This window comes from Orcinus orca, chromosome 3 (genome assembly GCF_937001465.1).
Source record: "Orcinus orca chromosome 3, mOrcOrc1.1, whole genome shotgun sequence".
Classification (NCBI taxonomy): domain Eukaryota; kingdom Metazoa; phylum Chordata; class Mammalia; order Artiodactyla; family Delphinidae; genus Orcinus; species Orcinus orca.
The window spans coordinates 62,914,014-62,939,663 of NC_064561.1; the positions used below are offsets into that span (position 1 = coordinate 62,914,014).

The following is a 25,650-nucleotide window of genomic DNA, read 5'->3' on the forward strand; positions in this document are numbered from 1 at the left end:
TGTTTATCTTCCTCCTTCCCTGGCCAAAGCGATGTCCCAACAGAGTCAGAGCTCCTTTTGCCAGACTGCTCTCCTTCCTTCTCTAAGCCTGTCTCAGAACCAGTCCGGCCTGCAAAGCCTCCCTGTTCTGGATGAGCAGGGAGCCGCCATCCAGTGCTTTGATTTGCCCTGGGAGTAAAAGCGTTGTCTGAAAAAGAAAACTCGATCATGAGCTGGCAGCAGGTCCCTTTAGGTCCACCTCGAAAAATGTCTTCTAAAGTACACAGCGAGGTCAGCAGGGGTAATATTATATAATGCTGTGAAGCCAACTACATCTCCATTTTCTAGGTAGTCATCGAAGCTTTGAATGTGCTCTGTGGTCTAGCCCCTGCCCCACTCTCCAGCCTCACCTTCCTCCCCTCTCCCTCCCCGCTTCACTTCCTTCAGCTGTGGGGTCTTTTCTCAGCTCCTTGAGCAGGTCACACTGCTTCTGTCACCCCTGCCCTTTCTATGCCCCCCACCCCCATCTCCACTCTGTTATTTTCCCTCGTTATTGACATTTTAAATTATAAATACAGTAGGCATAGAAATAAGTGTATATAATTTTTTGTTATTTAAAGAAGAATAACAAAACTAACACCTGCGTACATACCACCCAACTCAAGAAACAGAATAAAAATAGGAATTGAATACTGTACTTAGAGGCCCTCTTCATATTCCTCTCTAATCAGGTCTCTTCCCTCCTCCCAGAGCTAACTACAATGCTGAAATTTTATTAATTGTTCCGTTGATTTTCTATGTAATTTTTAACAACGTTGGTATACATCCCTAAACCATATGTGGCTGAGGTCTGCCTGTTTCTGAACACAGTGTGAATGGATCCACATTGCGTGTGTTCTTCTGTGACTCGCATCTCCGGCTTAACACTAAGTTGTCGTGGTTGGTTTTCACTGCTGTCCTGTATTTCACTGTATGCATCTACCACCATTTAACCATCCTATCATTTATGTGTCATTTGGGTGATTTTCAGTTTGGGGCTGTCCTGAAGGATGTTGCTATGAACATTCTTATATATGTTCCCCGTGCACATGTACAAGAGTTCCCCCAGGATCTACACCTACGAGTAGAATTGATGGGCCGTAGGGTAGGAGCCTGCTCAGTTTTATTAGGCAATAACAAACTGGTTCCCAGCGTGGCTGTAACAATTTACACTCCCACCAGCAGTGAATGACAATTCCTGTTACCCCACCGTCTCACCAGCGTGTGTTAATGCTGAGCTTTTTAATACCTGTTTGTGGTGGGTGTGAAATGATATCTCATTGTGGTTTCAAATTAATTTCTCTGAGTACTGATGAGCTGGGGTTTCTTTTCAAATGTTTATGGACCATTCTTGTTTCTTATATGAAATGCCTGTTCATTTCCTTTGTCTGCTTTTCCACCCCTCTCTTGGGTTATTTTCTTCTTAAGTTATGGAGTTCTAATATTTTGGATATGAATTTTTTGTAGTTTGTGTTTTTACTCTGTGGTGTCTTCTGAAGAACTGGAGTTCTTATTTTTAATAGAGTCAAATTTACAATATATTCCCTTATGGCTTATACTTTTGAAGAATCTTGAATACTATTTTTTTTTATCCCAAGGTCATAAAGATATACTTCTATGTTGTCTTCTAAAAGTTTTATAGTTTTGTCTTTCCCATTTAAGTCTTTAATCCACCTGGAATTTATTTTTTGACAAGGGAGGAATCCAATTTCATCTGTTTCCACATGGATACCCAATTAGCCCAGCACCATGGTTCATCCTTCCCTTCTGATCTGCAAAGCCTGCTCTGTCATAAATCAATTCTCTATGTTGTCTGTTTCTAGGTTCTCCAGTATGTTCCATTGGTTTAATAGAATCCCTATGCTAAATTCGTGCCATCAATTATTATAACTTTAAAATAAAATTTGATATCTGATAGGGTAGGTCCCACTCTTCACCCCAACCAAATTCCATCTTCATTTTTAGAAGCATCTTGGCTAGTGGCTTTTTGTCCTTCCATTTGAATTTTAGAATCAACTTTTGAGTTCCACACAAAGAACCCACTGGGATTTTAATTTATAAATAAAATTGGGGAGACAGTGAGTCTTTCTATCCAAGAGCATGGCATAATTCTTCATTTATTTTAGGTCTTCTTTTTAATTTTATTAAAGTATAGCTGGTTTACAGCATTGTGTTAGTTTCTGCTGCACAGCAAAGTGATTCAGTTATGCATACATACATTCTTTTTCATATTCTTTTCCATTATGTTTATCACAGGATATTGAATGTAGTTCCCTGTGCTATACATTAGGATCTTGTTGTTTATCTATTCTATATATAATAGTTTGCATCTGCTAACCCCAAACTCCCAATCCATCCCTCCTCCACCATTTTAGGTCTTCTTTAATGTCTTTCAGTAAAGTCTGATACATTTTCTCCATAAAGGGCTTGCATATCTTTTGTTGGATTTTAAAAATTGAGTAGCTGTTGTAAATGGTAACTTTTTTAAAAAAATATTTTTCTATTTTCTTTTTATTTATTTTTAATAATTCTATTTTATTTTATTTGGCCATGCCATGCAGCTTGTGGGATCTTAGTCCCCCCATCAGGGATTGAACCTGGGCCCTTGGCAGTGTAAGCACCACCTAACCACTGGTCTGCCAGGGAATTCTCTGTTTTCTTTTTAGAGTACAGAAGTGCAATTAACTTTCTTCTATTGATCTGTATGCAGTAACCTTGCTAAGTTCTTATTTATTCCTAATACATTTTTCTGGATTCTTTTGAGTTCTCTATATAGACAACAGTATCATCTAAAAATAATGACAACTATGTTTCTTCTTTTCAAATACTTAACATTTACTTCTTTTTCCTATCTCCCTGTACTGGCCAGGTACTCTGGGAGGGACAGTGTTGAGTAGAAACATAACAGACATTTTTTTTCTTTTTCCTAATCTTAAAGGGAATGCCTTCAGCATTTTACCATTAAGTGTGATGTTTGCTGTAGATTTTACATGGATTCCGTTTATCGTGTTAAGGAAGTTCCCTTTTACTCCTAGTTTGCTAAGACTTTTTTTTTTTTTTTTTTTTTGCCGTACGCGGGCCTCTCACTGTTGTGGAGCACAGGCTCTGAACGTGCAGGCTCAGTGGCCATGGCTCATGGGCCCAGCTGCTCTGTGGCATGTGGGGTCCTCCTGGACCGGGGCACGAACCTGTGTCCCCTGCATCGGCAGGCGGACTCTCAACCACTGTGCCACCAGGGAAGCCCTTGCTAAGGCTTTTAAAATATGTGTAATGAATGGGTAGAGAATTTTATCAAACGTTTTTTCTTTATTGAAAAGATCTTTTTTCCTTTAATTTGTTAATGCGATAGATTACACAATTAATTTCATAATGTTAAATTAACCTTTCAAATCTTGGGAAAACCCCAACTTAATCATGGTATATTCTATTTTCCTATATTTCTGGATTTGGTTTGCTAATAGACACTTGAGGGGTTTTGCATCTATGTTTATGACTGAAGTAGAACTCAAAATTTCCTTTCCTATGTTGTTGTTTTCTGGTTTTTGATATTAAGAATATGTTGGCCTCATGAAATGAGTTGGGAAATGTTTTCTTTTCTTCCATTCTTTTTTTTTTTTTTTTTTTTGTGTCTTCCATTCTTTAGAAGAGTTTGTAAAAAGTGAAATTATCCCCTCCTTGAAAGCGTGAAAGAATTCACCTGTAAACCTGTCTTGGTCTGGGGTTCTCTTTGTGGGAAGATTGTAAATTTCTTTAACGGTTATCATACGATTCTAAAGAGTTGCCAAGAACTGTGTCCCAGATGTAAAATGATTTTCATAAAGCATGTTTGCTGAAGATAAATTTCTGATTAATTTGCTTGATGGCCTCCGTTGGGGAGAAAAGGTGATGCTTGGAAAAACCCAGGTGATGTGGACCACCACACTGTCAGTTCAAGTTCTTAGCGTCTCCAGGGTCCCATGGCATTACTCAAGAAGAACTGCATGGGGACAGTCACTGATTTGGTGGATTTCTATAAATCCTTGAAACACTAGGCCACCATGGCTAAGAGAATGGACTTTGGGGCCCGTCTGAATTGAGTTTGAAATTTGGCACTGTAACCAACTGTGTGAGGCTCAGACATAATTCCTCTGAGCCTTAGTTTCGTCATCTATAAAAGGGGCCAATAACGGTAGCTATCCCTTAGAATTCTTGTGAGAATTCAACAGAACATATACGCAAAGTACTTTGCACAACATCTGGCTCATATGAAATACCCCCCAAATTGTAACATTGTTACTCTTCCAAGAGGGGAGACATACAAAGCAGATGTGTGAGAAGAAGCAGCAGAAGATAGGACTTTCTCAATGAGATTGGATTTTTAAAAATTTTTATTTAAAAAAATTTTTAATTGGAGTATAGTTGCTTCACACGAGATTGGATTTTAAGGAGGAAATATTCATTCTCTGGGACACAAGGGCCTCAATAGTCCAGATTCCCTTTGAGAAAGACTGAGTGACGGGCACCTAGCCCTGTGTGTGGGACATGTATTCAGGAGTCCCTTCCTGACACTGGACTGGGCTTTTCTCATGTACCCTGAGGCTTCCAGTGAAGGATGGGGTCTGGCACCTCTCTGTAGCTGTGCTCTGCACTGGCTTCTTGGGAAAATGCAGAAAAAAGGCCACACCTCAAGCCAGAAAGGCAAAATCCCCTTCTTTAAGCTGGGTCCTCTGGTTGCGCAAAAAGTATCCCCAGCCCTGCCACTTCCCCTTCCATTTTCGACCTGATGTTCTCCTGAGCCTAACAGCCTGTGCCTGCAAGGTGGGATTTTGTACCAAAGCAGAATCTGATGAGTTGAGTGCTATTAGTGCTTTTTGAAATGCCACGGTATACCAAAACCTTAATTATAACCCTTGCCCTCCTAGTCATAACGGTCCATTTGAAGAAGTAACTGCTTGGCAATAATTATAATTAAATCCTCTCCCTGGGCTTCATTAGGGGCCATAAAAATCTAAACAAGCAAAGTTCCTCTTAAATCTGCTGTGGGTCCTCTCATGGCATTTATTCCCAGGAGATGCTTGCCATGCATCTACGGAGTACCGAGTATTGTGCTAGGTCCTGGGGATCGATGACGAAGGCCACTGCTCACCAGGATAGCGCAGACTGTGCGAGAACTCTTCTGTCTCAAAATCCGACAGAACCTGGGTCCTGCCTGCACATCTTCCAGACACAAGCAACCCAAAGAGGAGTCATTTCTGAACATCTAGAAATTCACATGCTGTACTGGCCTCTGATACAGACTCCATGACTTAGAAAGTGGCTTTTTATGGCAGAGAAAGTGGGGCGGACAGTTATTTCCTGAACTAAGGAAAATGGACCCACAGGGAGAGCTGGATGGGGAAAGCAGCAAACCAAAACCAGTCAGGAGACAATATGGCATAATTGCTAAAAACGTGGGTTCTGAATTCAGATTTTCCTAGGTATGGCTCCCTGCTTTATTACTCTTTTACCAGGTGACCCTAGGGAAGTTAACCTAGTCCTAAATTTACCTACCTGGTCCTAAATTCCTTCATCTGTTTTAGGTGAGGTTTAATAGGTTTTTCTCTAAGGACTATCAATCTTTATAGGCCTGTGGCTTTCACTTTGAGGGAGGTAGCTGGAGAAGCAAACTGAAGCAGGGCTTAAAGGAAAGTTAAAAAAAAAAATTCCCTTCTAAAAATTTAGTGAAGGGAATTCTCTGGTGGTCCAGTGGCTAGGACTTGGTGCTTTCACTGCTGAGGGCTCAGGTTCAGTCCCTGGTCAAGGAACTAAGATCCCACAAGCCACATGGCACGGCCAGAAAAAGAATTTAGTGAGCCCAGAAATCATGTGACAGTGTCAAGTTCACTTGGTATCTTCAGAAAGTTAATTTCTTGCCACTTATTTGTTCTCTCTTCTGTTGGCATTAAGAAGTTGTTAACACCAAACAAGGTATATGTATATATTTTTGGGGGGGGGGATGGAGAGTTCTACTTTTTGTTCTTTACCTTCTCTTGATGTTCCTTAGCTCAGCCTCTTCTCACAACCTGTGTCATTTTTCTCAAAAGAAGGCTAGGTGCCAGTGCCCATGGATTTTGACTAGCAGACCTCCTACAACATTTGAGAATGAATGTCTGATGCCTGTTGACTGACAAGCGTTCTGAGTGTTCCCAGCCTTGGATGAGGCAATGTGAGGATGGGGTTGAGAGGAAGGTGTAGTCCCTGCCCTTAAGGAGTGTACAATCTCACTGAGATAAGATGGGGAACACCATCCCCAGATTTTGCAAATCACAACCACCACAAGGGCTAATATTTGAATGCTTCCTAGGGATCATCCATTCCTAAGCACCCTATTAGCTCAGGTCATCTTCACAACACACCAAAGGGCTAACTACTATTATTATCATCATCACCATTCCCATTTTACAGATGAGAAAGTCAAGGCAAAACCCATGAAAGTAATTTTCCCAAGGCCATAGAGCCAGCAAGTAAGCAGAGCTGGGGTTCAAACCTAAACATCCTGACTTGAGAGCCGACCCTCTCAGAACTCCCTACAGTATGCAAAGCAGTGTGTGCAGTTTGGAGGTTGGATCAAGAGGCTGTCAGGGCTGGAGGGTTCTCAGAGCGCAGGAGTCTGTGAGGGTTGGAGCGCTCAGACAAGTCCTCTCCCAATGTTTGTACCTTATTTGCTGGGCTGAGCCAGGGCAAGTATGCTTGGTTTCTGGGAATCCTGCAAGGATGGCTGAGAAGAGATTTCCCAGTCCTTTCTCTCCCTGGGGTTTCATGGTACACTTTCATGGCTTTCATAAGGCACCGGCAGCGGGATGTCAGGCCAGGCTTTGGCTCTGGGCAGAGGTTCAGCAAAGCTTAAGGGAGAGGAATGGCTGCATTTGGATAGTCACACTTGATGCTCAGATGGCCGCTGGCCAAAACAGAGATGTTACTACACCCAGTGTCACTTTATCTCCATCATGAGCCAGATAGTTAAAGTTTTTTTTTTTGTTTTTTTTTTTAGAGTTGTGGTCAGGGAACTGAGGTTCTTATTAACTAACTATATATGAACCTTGAAAAATCTGAAGCCCACTCCCCTTGGCTTTAGAACTGTAGTATATGAGAGCTGCAAGGGACCTGAAAGATAGTCTAATTTAATCTCCTGAGCCTCCGAGAGGCGAAATGGCATGTTGAAGGTCATACGTGGGATTTGGTGGCAGAGTCAGGTCAGGTCCCCATTGGGAGAGGGGATCCTGTCTTGGTAGCTGGTTCAAGCGGTTGGTTTACATGACTTGTTTTCCAGACTATGTTTCACTCATTTTCGCCAAGTATTTTTTGAGACTTCCATGTGCCTGGCTCTGTCCTCAGGGAGCTTATATTCTAGTGAGGGAACAGGCAAAACAATAAACATACACAAAGCAAAAAACAAGGAAAGACACTTAAAAATACGTGTTAGGAGGGAAACAGAATACCGGGAGGGGCTGGCTTTGGAGAGGGTGTTTTTGATTCCACGTCTTCCCACCTGGTTAGGATGACCGTGGCCATGAATGTCATCCAAATCAACATGTTGCCCATCCCTTGCCCTGGGAAAGTGTGCCTTTGTGGGGACCTCAGCTTTTGGGGTAGGTCCTATTCCCGTGCGGTGCACAGAAGGGATGGGGCTGAGGATGCATCAGCTGAAGGTGTATCTTTTCCATATATGGGAGGCCACAGTAAGGGAGGCACAGCCATTCGGCCTCACGCCCACGGGCGCAGGTGTTTTTGTCCTCTGACAGAAGCCCTAGACGCTAAAGCACTAAAGCATGGGCACACCCTCAGCAAGGGAGGGTGTTGATTAAGCACAAAATCCCCACGGCTGGCAGGGCATGAGCAAGCATAGCAAAATGAGGGGATCAGCAGAGCTTGGCGGTGACACCCTTCATCTCCTTTACGTGGCATTTGTAGACAGCCCATCTCCCACTTTCACTTGTATACTTCTTTCTTCAGTTCCTCACTCTTACAAGCATTCCCTCACTCATCCATGTCTCCTGTCTTTCATCCAACGCCTAGATCACTTGATCATTCCTTACTTCAGCCATTTCTTCAGTCTCTTGTTTACGTTTATTGACTCAGACACATTGGTACACTCACTGGGTTTCACTCACTTCCTCACTCAGACATCTACTAACATTTACTAAATATTTCCCCATGCCAGGCTCAACTAGGATTAACCCTGGAGGGGGTCAGGAGGCACCAGTTACCTTGCTGTTATGGAGTTTAGGGTAAGAAGGCAGCAGTTAGGTAAATGCCAAAACAAGGTGTAAAGTGACAGCTGTGTACCCAGAGGCAGATATGAATGGCTATGGGGGCTCAGCTGGTGCCTCCCAGGCATCTGCTGCTGCCTCTTCCCTGCAGGGCTGCAAGTGACCAGGTACACGCATTCTCACCAAGGCATTAGGGACCTCAGATGTCGCTAGACCAGCAAGTATTTGCATTTTAAAGGAAGAGAGAGAGAGAGAGAGAGAGAGAGAGAGCAAGGTTTCACCTAGGGGTTGGCAAACTTTTCCTGTAAAGGATCAGACGGTAAGTATTATAGGCTTTGTGGAACATACAGTCTTTTTGAAAGTCCTCAGCTCTGCTGTGTGGTGTGAAAACGGCCATGGACAATACGGAAAGAATGAGTGTGGCCGTGTGACAGCAAGACTTTATTTTGTACCATACAAAACGAGGCTGAGGGCCACATCTGGCTGGTGGGCTGTAGTTTGCCATTCCTATTGTAGCACCTCCCCAGCAAATAAATGAATAGTGGATAATTTCCAGGTGCCAATAGCAGAAATAGTTTGCAGTGCATAGTCCTTCCCCTGGTGACTGCTTTCTCTATTTGCATAGAGAGGTGAGGGCCCAGCAAGGGCCTAATCCCAGGCATAGGGAATATGACTTTGAACATCAAGGGTAGACATTCTCCAATCTCATTCATGTCCTACCCACTTGAAATGGATGCAAGAGAATGATTAAAATCGTGAATGCTCTCTATGACCTGGTACATGCTGCTTCACATATATTTAGGGTTGGTCTCCCCAGTGCTTGCCCAGAACTTGGCACATTACAGGGAATCAGTAAGTCTTTATTGAATGAATGGTTGGCTGGCACGTGGTGGGCACGCTGTGTTAGTGAACAGGACCGTGAAGGCAAGGAGCCTTCCCTAATCAGTGCCAGCACAGATCAAGGTCAAGGCCAAGGTGGAGCACAAGAGCTCACTTAGGCAGCTTGAACTAAGCCCAGCAGGAGGGAAGGATCTGTTCCCATTTCTGACTCTACCCTCTCTGTCCTCAGGGTTGCCCTAGACTCAGCCATGAGAAAGCACTTTCCCTAGCTGAAGTGTCTGGAAACAGACGAACTGGTGTTTGCAATGTTCTTTGCACGTGTAAGCAGGTTTTGTTATGCATCTAGTTGTGCAATTTTCCACCAGGGCTGGATTATTTTGGAGTGGGAAGAGAGGGAGAAGGATAGATATTGCATCTTCCAAAGCTTGTACTTTGAAAATACAGCAAACATTTTTTTCTATGAAAAGAAATGGCCCATTTCCTCAGAAGTTTCTCTTTCCTTTTCTTTTTTGAGAACAGTTTAATCATCAAAAATAAAATTCCTCAAGCATTAACAAAGGGTTGTGATACCTTGTTTCTCCATGAGAACAATGTGTTAAGAACAGGCTCCTTGTGCCCTCTGTAGGAACCCTCACCTATGGAGAAGACTTGATTTTCAGCTATGCCCCGAGAAAGCATGAAAGCAGCTAATTTGCCGAACAAAGCGGGATGTACCCCTAGTCCAGTGTAGACCCCAGAAAACGCCAGCTAGGATGATACAGAATCACTGAATCTTGGATTATGGGTCTGTACAAGGATGGCAAACACCTGCAACACCTGCCTCCTTTTCCTATTCCTGGGCCCATGACGGACATTGCTAATCAATCCCATCATTCCTTCCCACTAAGCCTGGTTGCTGCCCTCGAATTGCTCTTAAACTCTCACTGTGAATGATCAAGTAGGCATATGAGAAGCCCTACTCCTGCCACCTGGGTGGGGAAAGAGCATGGGCTTGGAAGAGAGTCAGACCTGGGTTCTGACCCAAATCCTGAAATGTACTTGCTGAGTAACACTGAGCTAGTTACTTAGCCTCTCTGGGTCACAGTTCCTCCATCTAACATGGAAATAATACCTATTCACAGAACTCACAGAGGCTGGTCTATATGTAAGACCCTGGCACTGGGCCTGGCACCTGCTACCCACGCCACAAAATTAGCTCCTTTCCCTCTGAGCTGAGCAGAGTGGAAAGTGGACCTGTTCCAACAATCCAGTGAATATATAGGTCCCTTCAGCCTCTCCATCCCTGTGTACATGAGTCTGTTTGCACATTTCCAGTGATGGCACTGGCAAGTCTACCCATCCCACCTACGGAAAGTTCCAGTTTTTCTCCAAAGCCCTTATATTCTTGGCATGTGCTTGGGAAGAAGGGTCTGATATTCAGAAAGGGCATTTGCCTCGCACAGACCTTATGTCAGCTGCCGTTTATTCTACATGTATTGTACGCCAGGCCCTGTGCTATCTCCCGCACATAAGTGGCCCCCAGTTGGGGCTAATTTTGACCCTGGGGGACATTTGAGAAGGTCTGAAGATATGTTTTGTTGCCACAACCAGGTGGTGGGTGCTCCTGGCATCTAGTAGGTAGAGGCCAGGGATGCTGCTAAACACCCTACCGTGCACCGGGCAGTATCCACAACAAAGAGTTATCTGGCCCCAAATGTCAGCAGTACTGAGGTTGACAAAGCCTTCTCTATGTGAATATCTCATTCACTTTCCTAACAGGTCTGTGTGAAAGGTGCTATTACTGAGTCCTTGCAAATTTGAGCCACATGGACAAGGTCCCTGTGCCATTGAGGAATGTCCATGTCTCCTGTACTACCCTTCTCTATACTACCTTCCTTGTCCCTGACTGTTGCCCTGTACACCTCTTTTCTCTTTCTCTTGTCCTTCTATTTTATTTTTCCTCTCCTATTTTTCCTTCATGCTGAATTCTGTGAGTGTGTGTGTGTGTATGTGTGTGTGTTAAGGGCCCCAGTGGCCTCGCGTATCAGTTACCCTTGCTCCTGGCTCCCAGGGCTAAAGAGTCTGTGTTAAAATGTCTGCGGTGCAGGCCAGGCCTCTCCCTTTTTCAACCCTGGCAGGGCTGGGGCCCCTGAGTGGCTCACCTGCCAGGATTAGTTGGGCAGAATGATGATGTAAAGTTTAACTTCTTGTTGAAGAAATGCTGAATCAAAGAAGCAAGCTGGGTTAATTACCAAACTTGATTTGGTCACCAGAAACAAGAATGGTTTTTCCCCAGAGTACCTCAGGGAGCTTGGGCAGGGCGGGGATCTGTGCACTGCAGGCCTCATGGTGCTCCAGGAGCACTGCCGTTTTCTGGCGTTAACTTCAGTATAAAGTGAACTGGGCTGCTGGGGCTGAGGAGAGGGTCTCGCTTCACCACCTTCTTTCCCCAGGCTGACTTCCTTTATCCGTCAGGTCTCTCTCTACCTGAAGGTCACTTCCTGCAGGTAGGCTTCCCTGACCACCCTCAGACTCTCTTCATTCCCCATCCTTCAACCTTACAGAACTTTGCACACTTACAATCTTGTATCAGGTATTTATAATACTTTGTTTAGTATTTGTCTTCCCTGCTGGTCTGGAGATTCCACGAGCTTAGGGACCAGGTCTGCCTGGTCCACTGTATTGCCTGTGCCTGGAGCACTGGGGGCACCTGACAACTCTTTGCTGGCTGCTTCACTGGTGGGCTGTGAGGGGCTTGGGCAACTAGACCAGATGAGGATGTGGCTTACAGAAAAAGCTGAAAGGTGCCAAAAAAAAGACGGTGGAAACACAGCCCTGCCTCAGTCTCCACCCTGGTCTCCTCCTTTGTCCAAAGTCTTTTTTCATGGCTTCCCTCCTGCGGGTTCCCCTTGGGATTATAGCTGAGGGTCTGAGCTGAGCAAATACAGTTGCCCCAAGGGGCCTCAAGATACAAGCCCAAAGCCATACTCCTTCCCTACTTCCAGAATTGCCACTGCTTAACAAGGAAGCACGGGGACTTTTGGAAGCCTCTGCACCCCAGGCAGGCTCTGATGGAGCATCCTTCTGAAGCGTGCTGCTGGCGGACGGCATTCTTAGCAAGGCCTGTTTGCACAGGCCAGCCCTGGGGCATGGGCATGAGGGCAGGTCATAGCTTCCTGAACCGACCCAACATTAATCATACAGTGAACATTTACCGAGCCATTTACCACTGCCAAAACCTGGCCATTATCTCATGTACACGCATCACCTCATTTTATCCTCACAGCGATCTTAAGAGGTTTAAAAAAACCCCAAAATCACCACATCACTTTCATTTTACAGATGGAAGAACAGAGGTCCAGAGAGATTAAGTAACTTGCCCAATGTTATATTGCTCAGTAAGAGGCAGAGTGAGAGCTGGCTGACCCCCAAAGCCCTTATTTTTATCTTCTTACTATACTGTTTCTCCCTAAAGTGCCAAGAAGCTCTTTGTTTAAAAGCTCCTACAGGAGATCTCTACCTGACACTTATTGGGGCTGAGAAAGCTGTGCAGTAGCCAGAAAGGAAAGAGAACTCTTGTGTGAAAGTGTGCTTGAGAAAAGACCAGAGGAATCCCAACCAGGACCATCATTAACTAAATAATAGGAGCTGTTCTTCCTGGTGTCACTTACCTTCAGAGTGTGCTATTCGCTAACTGAGCAACATAATACTCTGCCAGGTCTGTTTTATTACTCCACCTAGAAAATGAGAAAACTGGGACCTAGAGAGGCAAAATGGCTCCCCCCGGTCATGCTGCTGATGGAAGGGAGCATTCGGATCAGATTCTTAGGCCTAACTGGCGACATCATGGCACATCAGGTGGTGGTGGCACCTGTCTTGTACTAATGATCACTCTTGCAGCCTGGGACCACATGGCTCACGGATGAGGCATTAAATGATGCAGTAAAACGACTCTTAGTTTGGTCTTAAACCACATTTAGTTGATTTGATTTTGGAGGAAGACGTTGACTCTGTTACGGAATTACCTTTTCCTGCCAATTTTCTCACATATAAAATGAGACAAGGTCACCCCCGTGTTGGCCAGGAGTTGTGAAAAATATACCTTAGGGAATTCAGGTTGGAAGGGTCACCTGGATTTTGGAAGATGTCTGGCTCAATGCCCGGTTTAAGCCAGGGGTTCTCCTCTATCACACCAATGATGATATATTCTAAACACTCTGCTTGGAGGCAAGCAGGTAAGAGCAATGGCAGCAGCTTACTGAGTTATGGCTAATCCCTGAAAAGACCTCACATGGAAGGACCTACCCATTTTGCAGATGAGGATGCTGAGGCTTAATGGGGTAAGGTACTTATTCACTGTCATTGAGTTATTAGGTAGCAAAGCCGTGGCATGAAGCTTAGCCTGACTCAGAGCCCTTCTGTTTATATTAAGCTGCCTTCCTCTACAGGGAAAAATAAAAACCACCCCAAAATCCAACAGCAGCATGCACAGGCTCCTTCAGCATTTTCAGTGCTTAGTTTCTAACAGTCTATGTGATGGGAGAGATTTCTCCCTGTTCCTCGTGAAATCCTTCATGTGCTGATTTCTGTTCCTTTCCTCTTCCAGACACAGGAACACAAAACCAGTCTATAAACCCATGTTTGGAAAAATAAAGTCAACTCCTATTCCCACAGCAACACTGAAGCCCTTTCTTCTCCAGGCTGAAGAAACCTGGTCTTTTCCTCCTGGTCTTAGCCCAGCTGTGGGAACCAGTCCTCAGGAGGGGCAGAAGGGTGAACACACGGCTGAAGGGGCCAGGATGAGGAGGCCGGCCTGAGGGCAGTGATAAGGATGTAAACAAGCAGACTGGCACAGGCAGGCAGGGGAGATTAGCCCAGCTGGCAGCGGCCAGTGGAAAAAGGAGTAGCAGTTCAATGATGGCAAACATGCCAGGAGAGAAGGTGGTGAGAAATGAGTCCTGTCTTTGAACTAGGGAAACGCCCGGGAACAAACAAGGAAGAGAGAGAGAGAAACGCGGGGCGGGTGGGGAGAGAATAAATATATGGTGGTTAAGACATGAACTTTGGATTCCCCAGTATATGCTGAGGGCCTATGGTATGAAAGTTTGGAGATCATTGTGAAATAATTTAGTTAAAACTCACAGTATAGGATCTTACACATCATCAACTCTTAGAAGGTAGTAGTCAATCTTACAGAAGCATTGCAGCTTAAAAAAATTCAGGAGGGGGACTTCCCTGGTGGCGCAGTGGTTAAAACTCCACACTCCGAGTACAGGGGGCCTGGGTTCGATCCCGGGCCAGGGAACTAGATCCCACATGCATGCAGCAACTAAGAGTTCGCATGCCACAACTAAGGAGCCCGCAAGCTGCAACTAAAGGAGCCTGCCTGCCACAACTAAGACCTGACACAACCAACCAACCAAATAAATAAATAAATATTAAAAAAAAAATTCAGGAGGGATGACAGATTTGGAATGTCACCATTTTGCAGCCCCGAATAAATGGTCATGAATGGTTCCTCATGAATGGTAGAAAGGAATGTGTTAACATTGCATAGGCTCAACCAGTACCACCCAGAATGTGGAAAATTCAACAGGAGAAATGACTTGGCTTTTTTTACATGTCCATGGCAAAGGACGAGAGAGAGAGACAGAGAGACAGAGACAGAGAGACAGAGAGACAGAGAGAGAAAGCAAAAGCAAGAGGACCTGTAGAATAAAAGAAATCTAATAGACATATCAACCCAATGCAAGGTGTTTACCTCATTTAGATGTCATTTAAACAAAACATCTTGTAAAAAACTTATAAGGCAAATATGGACATTTGAGCACTGAACATTTAATGTTTCTAAGAAATTATTTTCCATTTTCTAGTGTGTGATAATGGGATTACTCTTATGTTAAACTCTTGGAAGAAAATACTCCCTGAAATTTTTAAAGAGCTACTGAGATGTGTATGGATGAAATGATATTATGTCTGAGCTTTGCTTTAAAATAACTCAGTTAGGAGCAGGTTCATGAGCGGGGGGGTATAACTGAAATAAGATAGGCCTGTGAGTGGATAATTGCTGAGACTGGGTGATATGTACCGGAGGGTTCACTGTGCTCTTCTTTTAACATTTATATGTGTTTGAAATTTTCTCTTACAAAAAAGTTCAAAAAACCTGGAGGAGGGTGCTTGAAGAGAAATCTAGCAACTGACTACTAAGAAATTTTGACTGCTAACATTTTTAATAATAACAAAAATAATAAAAATGGGAGCCAAGCACTTTACACCCACTTTACATCTTTGATATTCCCGACAGCCTTGTGAGGCAGGGGTTATTCCTGCTTTTTTGATGGAAACTGAAGCTTAGAGTGGCTATGGACTTGTCAGAAGTCTCACTGCTGAGACGGGGGAGAGGTGTCTGGGTCTAAGGCTGGAGTGGTTTCCCCTGGACATAACACTGCTTCTCTAGGTGGCTCCTGACTGCTCTTTACCCAGGGGATCTGGCAGAGCAGAGGGCAGCAGAGGCCCTCTGGTTCTACCCTGTGTCTTTTTTTTTTTTTTTTTTGCTTTCAGATGTCAGCCAGGGAACTCCTGCTAAGACATTAACTGATAATGTATGAGAACAGTCTAAGGGGCTGTCTCCACCCAAGGGGTATGTTCTTGAAAATTTAATAAACATATTTCAAGCACCTGTTGGGTCCCATAGAAGGTACTTTGGGGCAGATAATGATGACATGGAACAGAAAAGTTTGAGGGGACAGGTGTTCATTTAGTGGAGCCTCCCCACTTTACACTCACGACTCTTTGGGGCCAATCCGGCCAGTTCAAGAGAGCTCTGACAGCTTCACTTGTGAGCAGGGGTTTGTTGCGTGAAAATTGTAAAGATAAAGATTTATATTGGAAGATAATCAAAATAAGAATATAAGCATAGGGGAAGTTTATGTCTGTAAATTACCTTAGAAGGAGGATTAGCTAAGAATCTTAAACATACATTAGCACTGACACTGTGTCCAAAGGAAAAAAAAATTATCTTACTACTCAGTAAAAACCATCTCTCTTGGCCGTCCTGAGTACCCTAAATTTGGGTTGGGAGATTTCTGCGAAAGATGGAGACAAAGGGACACAGGAGATCTGGACTTATAGTTGAAGCTCCTAGAAATTACTTTCTTCAGAATATTTTGAATATTGGATCGAAAGGAGAGTCAGCTTTACAGACCTCAGAATTCCCTAAGGCACATGACAGCTCATCTTCCCAGGAGCCCAGGAAAGATGCTTGGACTTGCCATTATCATCCTGGGATGGGATGGAGGAGGCCTGGGGGAGGGAATCACATCATAAGGAATGATTTCAGTGGCCTGTCTTTCCCCTCTCTATCTTCCATCTTTTATTTTCTGGGTAATCAGAAGAGGGGAAAGGGATTGGTAGTTATTTAAGTAAATCAGAGGCCTCTGTCTTTGTTTTTGATTCTTGAGGCAAAATACGTTATTAGAAAACTTTATTGGGGCTTTGGAAAGTCAACAGCAACATAAATGAATAAAACACCACCCCTGCCCCTAACAAGTTTTCAATCTAGTAAGCCTGGTGACAAGATACATATGGGATGCTTATAGTACTAAGAACACAAATGTAAACAATGTGATGTGAACACAGGGGAAAGATATTAATTCTGCAGAAGAGGGGTGGCAGAAGTTTCCTTGAAGAAATGGTATACATACAGGGCTTGGGGTATGCATGTGACTGTGACAGGCAAATGAACCAAAAATAAATTCCAGGAGGAACAGCATTTATTTATTCCACAAACATTTGTTCATTGCCCAGAGTAATGCAGGCACTATGCCGGGTACAAGGACAAAAAGCCAAGAGGTGGCCTAGTATACACTATGCTTACAAATGTTGAGTAGGTCACTGCAACTTTTGTGTATGCCTGTGGCGGGGGACATGGGGGGAGGCTGGAAGGCTACCGTCAGATCAGGGAGGGTTTAGAATGCCTTCACTCATTTAGGAGAGAAGGCACAGGTCTGGCCCCAACTCCTGGGTCTGTTTCTAGCTTTCAGACTTTGGGCAAGTTATCTAATTTTTCTGTCCCAAACCTTTTCTGTTTGGTAAAATGGGCATATGAACACCTACTCTGAAGAGCTGTGAGAATAGTCATAATGTCTGTAAATCATCTCATATTGAGAGTTGCTGACTTTTAGTGGGCACTTAGTTAATGGCAGGTATTGCCGCTTCTGAAGACTGTAGGGAACCATTGGTGGTCTGGGGAGGAGAAGCCGACAAACGGATTTGGATTTTCCAGAGTATGGAGGCTATGATTGGGAGAATGGGTAGGGGTGAGGGGGTCGGCAGGGTGAGGGGTTGAGATTGAGCAAGGTTCTGGGAGACCAGGAAGAGACTGAAGCAGTGATGGGGACCAAAACTAAGGCAGTGGGATGGGATGAATAGAAACAATTGCGATTTAGGTGGCAAACTGAACTTGCTGATGAACTGGATGTAGAAGGTGAGGGAAAGAGAGAACTCTGGAATGACGACGGGCTTTCTATATAGCTGCATTGCAGTTGCACTCACCTGGGCCTGTGATACAGGGGAAGGGGCAGGCTGAAGGAGGGGGCTGGAGGGATTGGCAGTGGCGGGAGGGGGAAGGGAGGAAGAGGCTGAGTTCCCTGGGCAGGGAGGGTGCGTAGACTGGGGGAGCAGAATGTCTTAGGAAGGCTAGAGTTACAGCAAACAAGAGCACCTCATGGTGCTGTGAGTGGGGAGATGGGACAAACCGACTCCACATCCTGAAGAAGTCAGTTTTGGAATCTCCAGGGTGGACCTGGCACTGTGGCTTCCCTTAAGAGGTATTACTGACGGACTTCTTTCTAACTCGTGTCCCATGCAGTTGACTTTCCTTCTTCGAAGGCATCGCCGTCCTCAGTGCAGACCTAGAGTTAATCTCCAGGACTCCCCCAAAGGCCAACTACATTGGTTCCAATCCCCCTTCTTAACCTCCTCCAGTGCAGTTTCCCACGGAACCTACTCAGAGTCTTCAGGTCTAATCCTGAATTATTTTCAAGCACAATTGTATTTAGTCCAAAGTTTACCTTTAAGGTCACTTCCTGACGTTCCAGCCAGATGTGTCAGGTGGTTTCCCAAGGGTGGGAGGACACAATGACAACAGGAAAACAGAATTCCTTGCTTCAGCTTCTCTCTGTGAGAAGGTAGGAACTGCTACCCTTTGGTGTTTAAGAGGTGAAGGGTAATCCTCCTCTTCATTGTTTCTTTAGAGGTGTTTTCAGAAAACCTACTCCTTGATCCTCCAAGCCCCCTCCGTTTAGTTGGTGGGGACTGAACATTCTTTAAAGAGGCTTTTCCCTAAAAAATTTTCCTGGACTTTTTACACGTCAGTCACAGAAGGACCAATGTTCAAATATTCAAATATCCCTCTCTCAGGGAACAGGACTGAAGCTAACAAACGCCCTCTTCTCTGCTTCCGTAGCACTTCCTACATGTTCTAGTTATGCATGTATTTACTCTGGATTGGTGCTTTCTAAACTGCATTGTGTCCCATCTCCATGGTTTTTGCCATATCCACATATCACTTGTACCTTTATTAACTCACTGTTCTTTAAAAAAAAGCTTAAACATGTTAATAAAGTATTAAAAATTTTTCATAGACTTCTGTGAACAAGAACTGGTATCACTTGTAAGATATGGAGGATAACCATCCGACAACATGATGAAAACATACAGTGTTATGAAATTCAGAGATGGGCAGTTGCTTGCCCGAAGCTCTGAGCCTGAGGCCTGGTTCTCGCTTCCTGACAGAGGGAGATTAGCAAAACCTGATAGAGGATGTTAAAGACAGACTAGCACCAAACTAAGACTTTCTGATATCACCAAGAGGCTTGGGGAAAGTTGGAAAGGAAGTAACTTTCTCTGTCGACAGTTCTGTGTTGTAAAATTCCAAGTATCTTCACCGCCTAAGTCAGTGTGGGAGCCATCAGGGTGCTCATCTCATTTTAGGAAGCCCTAACTCCACCATAGTCAGTCATTTATTTTCTGTATCCCTGCTAGACTGTGAGTTCCTTGGGGGCAAGACTTACTCCTGGTGCCTTCAGTACTGTGCACAATGCTTGGACACGGTAGTTCATAAAGGAACAAAGTGATAGTAAATGAAAACCTTCTTGAGGTGCAGAAGACTTAGGGCAAATTCTTTACTGAGGGGTGGGCAGGGAAGAGAATGCTGGAAGGCCTTGGAGTCAAGTGAAGATGTGCAAGAAAAGGGAGGCTACAGACATTCAAGATAAACTACATTGATGTAACGGTGTTGCCTGATGACGTCTCTGTTAATGGCGAAGCATAGTGACAAGAGCTTATGGGCCAGAATCACACAATTCTACAGTCAGAACAGACTCTCACTGTTCACTAATTCTAGGAACGGTGGCCCAACCATTTTTCTTTGGGGGTCTTAATTACGTCACTGTAAAGTGGTGAGAGTACCTCACCTACAAGGGCTCTTACCATATTTTAGGATGGAGCGCAGGACTCAGGACACTGGCAACAAAGAAAGAATTCCTTCCTCCCTCCCTTCCTTCCTTCCTTTTCTACCTATCAATTCTTTTACTTTCAATAAATGTTTGAGATTATTATTGCCGTTCTTGATGTTTTGGTAGTAGAATCCCCAGGACTCAGTCTGGTAATTAGTACATTGTAAGCAACTCAACAGATGTCTACTGGTTGAAAGAATTACACTTACCTGTGATCTTTCTATAGGAAACAATTCCTCCTCCAGTCTTCCCTGTCTATGTATACGTCACCACCACCTGCCCAGATGTTTAAGCCAAATGTCCTGATTCCTTGATTTACTGACTACCTACTAGGGACTATGTACTATGAAAGGTGCCGGGATGGGGAAGGAGGGGAAGTTTGATAAGCTAGACCCAACCACAGCTCTCAAGGATGTTAGAGAAAAAGGAAGCAGGAGATCTTGTCATTTGCTCAACTTTCCACTCATCTTTAGATGTAGCTCATAAGTGGGGCATCTTAAGAGTGTGTTTTTGACAACATCTGGGCAAACATGTAGAAATATTTATAATCCACCACCATGTGAATTGAGAAAAGGCTATCAGTACTGTGCAGTGGTTCCCTGGGGATAGGGTATGCCAATGCCACACTTTGGAATTCTCACCATTTGTGAACATTAGGAAGGAATACTACTTGTTTTGAATCCTACTAGGATTCTCTGCTTCGGTCCAGCCTCTCTGTTGATGAGGTAAATGACCAGGGAGAAGAATGAAAAAGGCACCGGGAAAGTGACTCTTGGTTAAATCCTTTGGGAAGCCAACTTATAGCTGAGTGAGCTAGCCTAGATCTACTGAGTGTGGGCTGTACTTCGTATACCTATGTCTATATATTTAGAAAGAATGGTTTCAGAAAAATTCTGCTAGTCTTTCGCTTAACTGTGAGTCACTAGGCTCCCATGTTGGAGCATGTATGTGTGTGTATATGTGTGTACGGGGTGTAGAACTTGGGGCACAAAGTGTGTATGTACTTGTAAAAAAGTGTTTGGAGTGTGTGTGGGTAGGAAGGGAAGGGAATTTCACAGTTTTTTAATGCAAGGAGAGTGTATAGGGAGGGCAGAGTGTAATTGTGTGTGAGTGTGTATGTAGTGCAAGTGGCGGGCAGAATGACGTCAACAGCCAGCCTCCTAGAGATGCAGACAGTGGTATAAGGTCTGAAGTGCTGTAGCAGGTGATTGTTTTCCTTTTAGACCAGCACACAGGTCTTTGAGGAACCCCTGACTTTCTTCTCCTCCTTGTCTTGTTAAAAAGGGATTAGAGTCCAATTAAATCATTTAATCCCAAGGTAGAGATTCATGTTTAAAAACAAGATTTACAGCTTAATAAAAATTACATCAGTGCAAGTTGAGGTTTGTCTTTTCGAGTTGTCACCTGCATGGTTCCAAAGAGTGTTTATAGCAGAATACCTGACATGCAATTCTTAATTACTTTGCCTTGTACCTCTGGTCCTTCATCTTTTAAAGCATCCTTCAACCTAAATAGCCTCATGCTGTTAGAAGTAGTTCTGCTTCTGGATTGCCAGGACGGCCCCTTGGCTTATCTCCCTTCACTTGGCAACTCAGTGGCCAGGCTTAATAATAACAGCAGTTGTATTAATAACAATAGTATTAAGAGCTAATGCTTATTGGGTACTCAGTATGTGCCAGGCATTGTGCTAAGCACTTTACGTACATAATCTCATTAAATGCTCCATATGAAAACCACCAGGGCTGGCTTCAAGGGTATGTGACATGTGTAGTCACACAGGGCTCTGTGCTCAGAAGGGCCCTTCACTTGGTCTGATGCTCTGCTGTTGCCATCTTGAAATTCTTAATCATTTTTGACCTGCATTTTCATTTTTCACTGGGCCTTGCAAAGTATATAGCTAGTCCTGAAAACACCCAATAACCCATAGTTTCTTTTTCTTCCCTGTCACGTGATGCCTGATACATTACTGGAGGATGGAACAGTGAAGGTTAAACTGTGATCCCAGGAAACAGATGTCATTATCTCCTTGGAGGGAAGTTCTCTAAGGGACAGGAACCATGCCATGGCTCTTAGCAAGGGAAAGCAAACCCCCCTCCTCTAAACCTCAGTTTTCTCATCTGTAAAATGGGGGTAACAATAGCAATAATAGTAATACCTAGCTCACAGGCTGTTTCAAGGATGAAATGAGATCATGTATAGACAGTTCTGACACATAATGACATTAGTTGTTATTAATGCATTATGGGGGCTTAGCAGGTACTAAAGATCCAATATTGCTTGTGACACGGTGTGGGTCACTTGCCCGACTCCAAGATGCCCTTATCCCAGGGGTTTGTTCCCTACCTGCCCCACAGAGCTGGGAGGAGCATCCGCTTTCTCCATGTGCTGAGTGATCACAGAGGGGTTGCTGGAGCTGATGAGCACTGGGGTGCTGATCTCCACCATACGGTGCCCCGAGGGAGAGTGCACCATCCTGTTGAGGGTGTTCAAGGCCGTCATGATGGAGAACTGCCCGGGCCCCTTCCTCCTGGACCCCGGGCCCCTTCGGAGTGTGGGTGCGTTGGTCGCCTTGCCTCTGGAGGATGACACCAGGGACATGCCTTTTGTGTGGGATGACTGGCGGCCTTTGTTCTTCTGTAGGAGGTGTCTTGCAGTGAGGTTTGGCTGAAAAGGCAAAAGGTCTGATGAGAATTTAGGCATCCTGATCTCATGTGAGCGGCTGTGTCTTACCCAGGCTAGTCTGAAGTCGGCTCAGATGCCACCGCCTCAGTTGTCATTCCTTGGTCAGCTTCCACCTGTTCTCAGTATATCCCAATTCCTTTACTATATCCATCAATTCTCACAACTCTCCTGCAACGTAGCTACGACTCTTACTGAGGTCTGAAGAATTTAAAACAAGCCATGATACTCTACTCTGATTTTCCCGTCTCTCTCAGCATCATCCCAGCCTCCTTTACCTGGGGGACCCTTCCCTCTTCCTCTAGCCACCCCTGAATCCCCACCTCCACCCTTGACTTGGCTGTTTGCCCTTCTCAGTGTTCCTGCAGCCCCCATGCTTTCCCACTCCACACGGTAATCATTTATCTTCCTTTCCTCCGCTGGACTGTTAGCTGCCTGAGGGCTGAGACCTTATACACGTGTTCTCTGCTGTATCCCCGAGTGGGTGCTCAGTGAGTGTTTGTGCAATAATGAGTGGATGAAGTTGCTCAAGTTCATACGTTTGATAAGTGTTTAACCAGAATGTAAATCCATTCAGGACCCTGGATCACCTAAGGCTAAGACCACCTTTTACTACTTCCTTTAAATACTTTTACCTCATCACCATTCTCTCTTGTTCTATACCTCTTACCGTCAGTGGTGTGCTGGTACATCAGAAAAACAAACAAAACAAACAAACAAATGACCCCCCTCACCCCAATCTGTAGAGTTTACCAATCTCTGTGGTGTAAAGATCTACCAATGGTTTAACAACTGGCTAGCAAGATTCCTGAAAACCTAACACCCAGCCCTTGCCATCTAGCTCCAGCCAGCTCTAGCACCACCACTGACTGTATTGTATTTTGAGTACCCTGCCCACCAAGGGCCCTGTGAGTTCATGTCGTTCAGAAATCGGAAATAGGCTGGCAAAGGGGATTGTGTGAATAAACTTTCCAGGACAGTTACTTAAACTTCCATCATGATGATTGTTACCAGTTGCCCTCTAAAAGCACGTGTCTCATTCTAGTTTAGAGATTCACCTATAGAGGTAAAAGGGAGTTTGCTCCTTTAAGAACTTTTCTTCATTTAAGAACTTTTTAATAACAATGTGAGGATGATTAAGATGATTAATATAGTTGAGATAGAAAATTTTAGAAAAGATTTAGTTCCTGCCACCAGAAGCTTGTAATATTGTGAAAAGAAAACATCAAGTAGGGGAAGGGGCATTATTATGCCCACTTTAAAGACAAGAGAGCTGAAGGGGTGACATACATGGCAGAGCCAGCATGTAAACAACCAAACAAGAAAAGACCAGGCGGTAATAAATGCTCTCATGTGTCAGAGGGTGACTGCGGGAGGCGGCTACTTTAGATTGGTGGGGGGCTGTCAAGGAAGACCTGCTGAGAAGGTGACATTCAAGCTGAGACACAGATGCCAAGAAGGAACCAGCCATGTGAAGACAAGCATGAGAACATTCCAGGAGAGGGATTGCAAGCTAGTGGAAAGATCCCGAAGAGGGAGAAAGCTCAGGCTGTTTGAGAAAACGATGTGAAAGAACCAGAAAGAAGTGAGGAACAGGTGGTAAAGAGGAGACCATGGAGGCAGGCAGGATCCGGATCGCATACGACTGGGAGGCTCTGAGTCTATTGACTGTAATAGGAAGCCTTTGGCAGGATTTAGGTGGAAGGGCGACATGATCTGATGTATGCTTTTATTTAGAAGCTCATGCTACGGTTTGACAGTTTCCCCCTTAGCGTCTGACCCAGCCATCCCACTCCTAGGTAATTACCCAAGAGAAATGAAAACTCAGGCTCGCTCAAAACTTGGTATGCACGTGTTTATAGCTGCTTTAGTGATAGCTGCCAGACAATTGGAAACAATCACAGTGTCTTTCAGTCGGCGAATGGATGACAGACTCCGGCACGTCCGCATCGTGGAGTATGACTCAACAAAGAAAAGGCACGAGCTGCCAATACACCCGACAACATGGATGAACCTCAAAGGCATTATGCTAAGTGAAGGCAGCCAGACTCCAAAGGCTACATTCTATGTGATTCCATTTCTGTGACATTCTGGAAAAGGAAAACTGCAGGAACAGAAGACAGATCAGTGGGTGCCAGGGGTTGCAGTCAGGGAAGGAGCGGACTTCCAAGAGGCAGCCTGCCCTCGTATTTTTTGGCAAGTGTTGGAACTATTTTATATCTTGATGGTAGTGTGGTTATACTGTATGCATTTATCAGAATGCAGAGACACCAAAAAGAGCAAATTTTACTGTATGTAAATAAAAATAAATACATAAAAAGCTCACTCTGGCTGCTATGCAGAAATGCCAGACCGGAAGGAGGGAGATCAACTGGGAAATTACTGAAATTATTTAGGGCGCTTCTGATGGAAGCCTGGGCCATGTCTCATGTTCCCCCAGAGCACCCATCCCGCCACTGTTCACCCACTAAGACGATAATACACGCTCTCTGAGTTGACTGAGTAAAGCTCTTTCTGGTCATTCATAGCCACGATGAAATAAGTTAATTTTTTTCTGCCTTCACCTAATTGTTCTGCCCCCAGGTGAGCAACACCGTGGGTGTTTCCATCAGCAACACAGACAAAGAGCCCCGTGTGACTCTGGGTCTTCCCTGTCCTCTGCCAGGGTGATTAATAGCTCAGCGGGGGAAGGACTGCAGAGCTCTTCAATTTGCACCCACTCATTAGAAACAATATCCTTGAGGTCCACTGGGCTGAGCGAGGTTCGTATAACCCAGGCAGGCCCCGCTGGAGAAGTCCTGACAAGAACGGGCATAAGCTCCGCGTTTGTTTTACCACATTTTACCCAGATGCAATTCAATAAGTCAAACGATACATTAACAAGAAAAATCCTGTTTATGCCAAAAAGCCCACCTCACTCTCAGAAGAAAGCTCTCCTTCCTTCCAATTTCTTTGCATGGCGCTGGTAGTTCAAAACTTATTTAAAGGGTTCTCGGCAAGTGCTGGTCTTAATGAAATGACTGGAATCAAATTTTAAGTACTGCTTTAAAAAGCTCAATTTAGATTTCAAGTAATTTTTGAAAACCAGGTTTCCAGATTACAGCAACCACTTGATTATCTTTTCCCCTCCTAGCAATTAGGAGAACAGGACCCTTGTTTGACGACGGCTGTGAGGGTTCTTGTAATCACTAATTTTAGAGGTGGAGTAGTGGGGAGAGTATCCAAATGAATAATCATTAAATGTAGAAGTTTTGGAAAAAAAGGATATCAGAAATGGGTAATGAAGTCAGTGATGCCTTTTTCCCCCAGACCTATGAAGAAGCTTCTTGAAATAATACAGGGGACCATGCAAGCTCTAATCTGCAAAAATTTAAGCACCTCCTAGGTAT

The 25,650-nt window shown here is 44.4% G+C and overlaps 1 protein-coding gene across 2 annotated transcripts in view; it reads right to left on the minus strand.

The window, feature by feature from the left end:
* Positions 1-25,650, minus strand: part of SH3RF2 (SH3 domain containing ring finger 2) — a 143,513-nt gene that overhangs the window by 49,736 nt on the left and 68,127 nt on the right. For both annotated transcript variants that reach the window (XM_033406860.2, XM_033406861.2), the window contains exon 5: positions 21,926-22,246. In XM_033406860.2, coding sequence (XP_033262751.2) covers positions 21,926-22,246 — 321 coding nt within the window. The remainder of the gene's footprint in view (positions 1-21,925; positions 22,247-25,650) is intronic.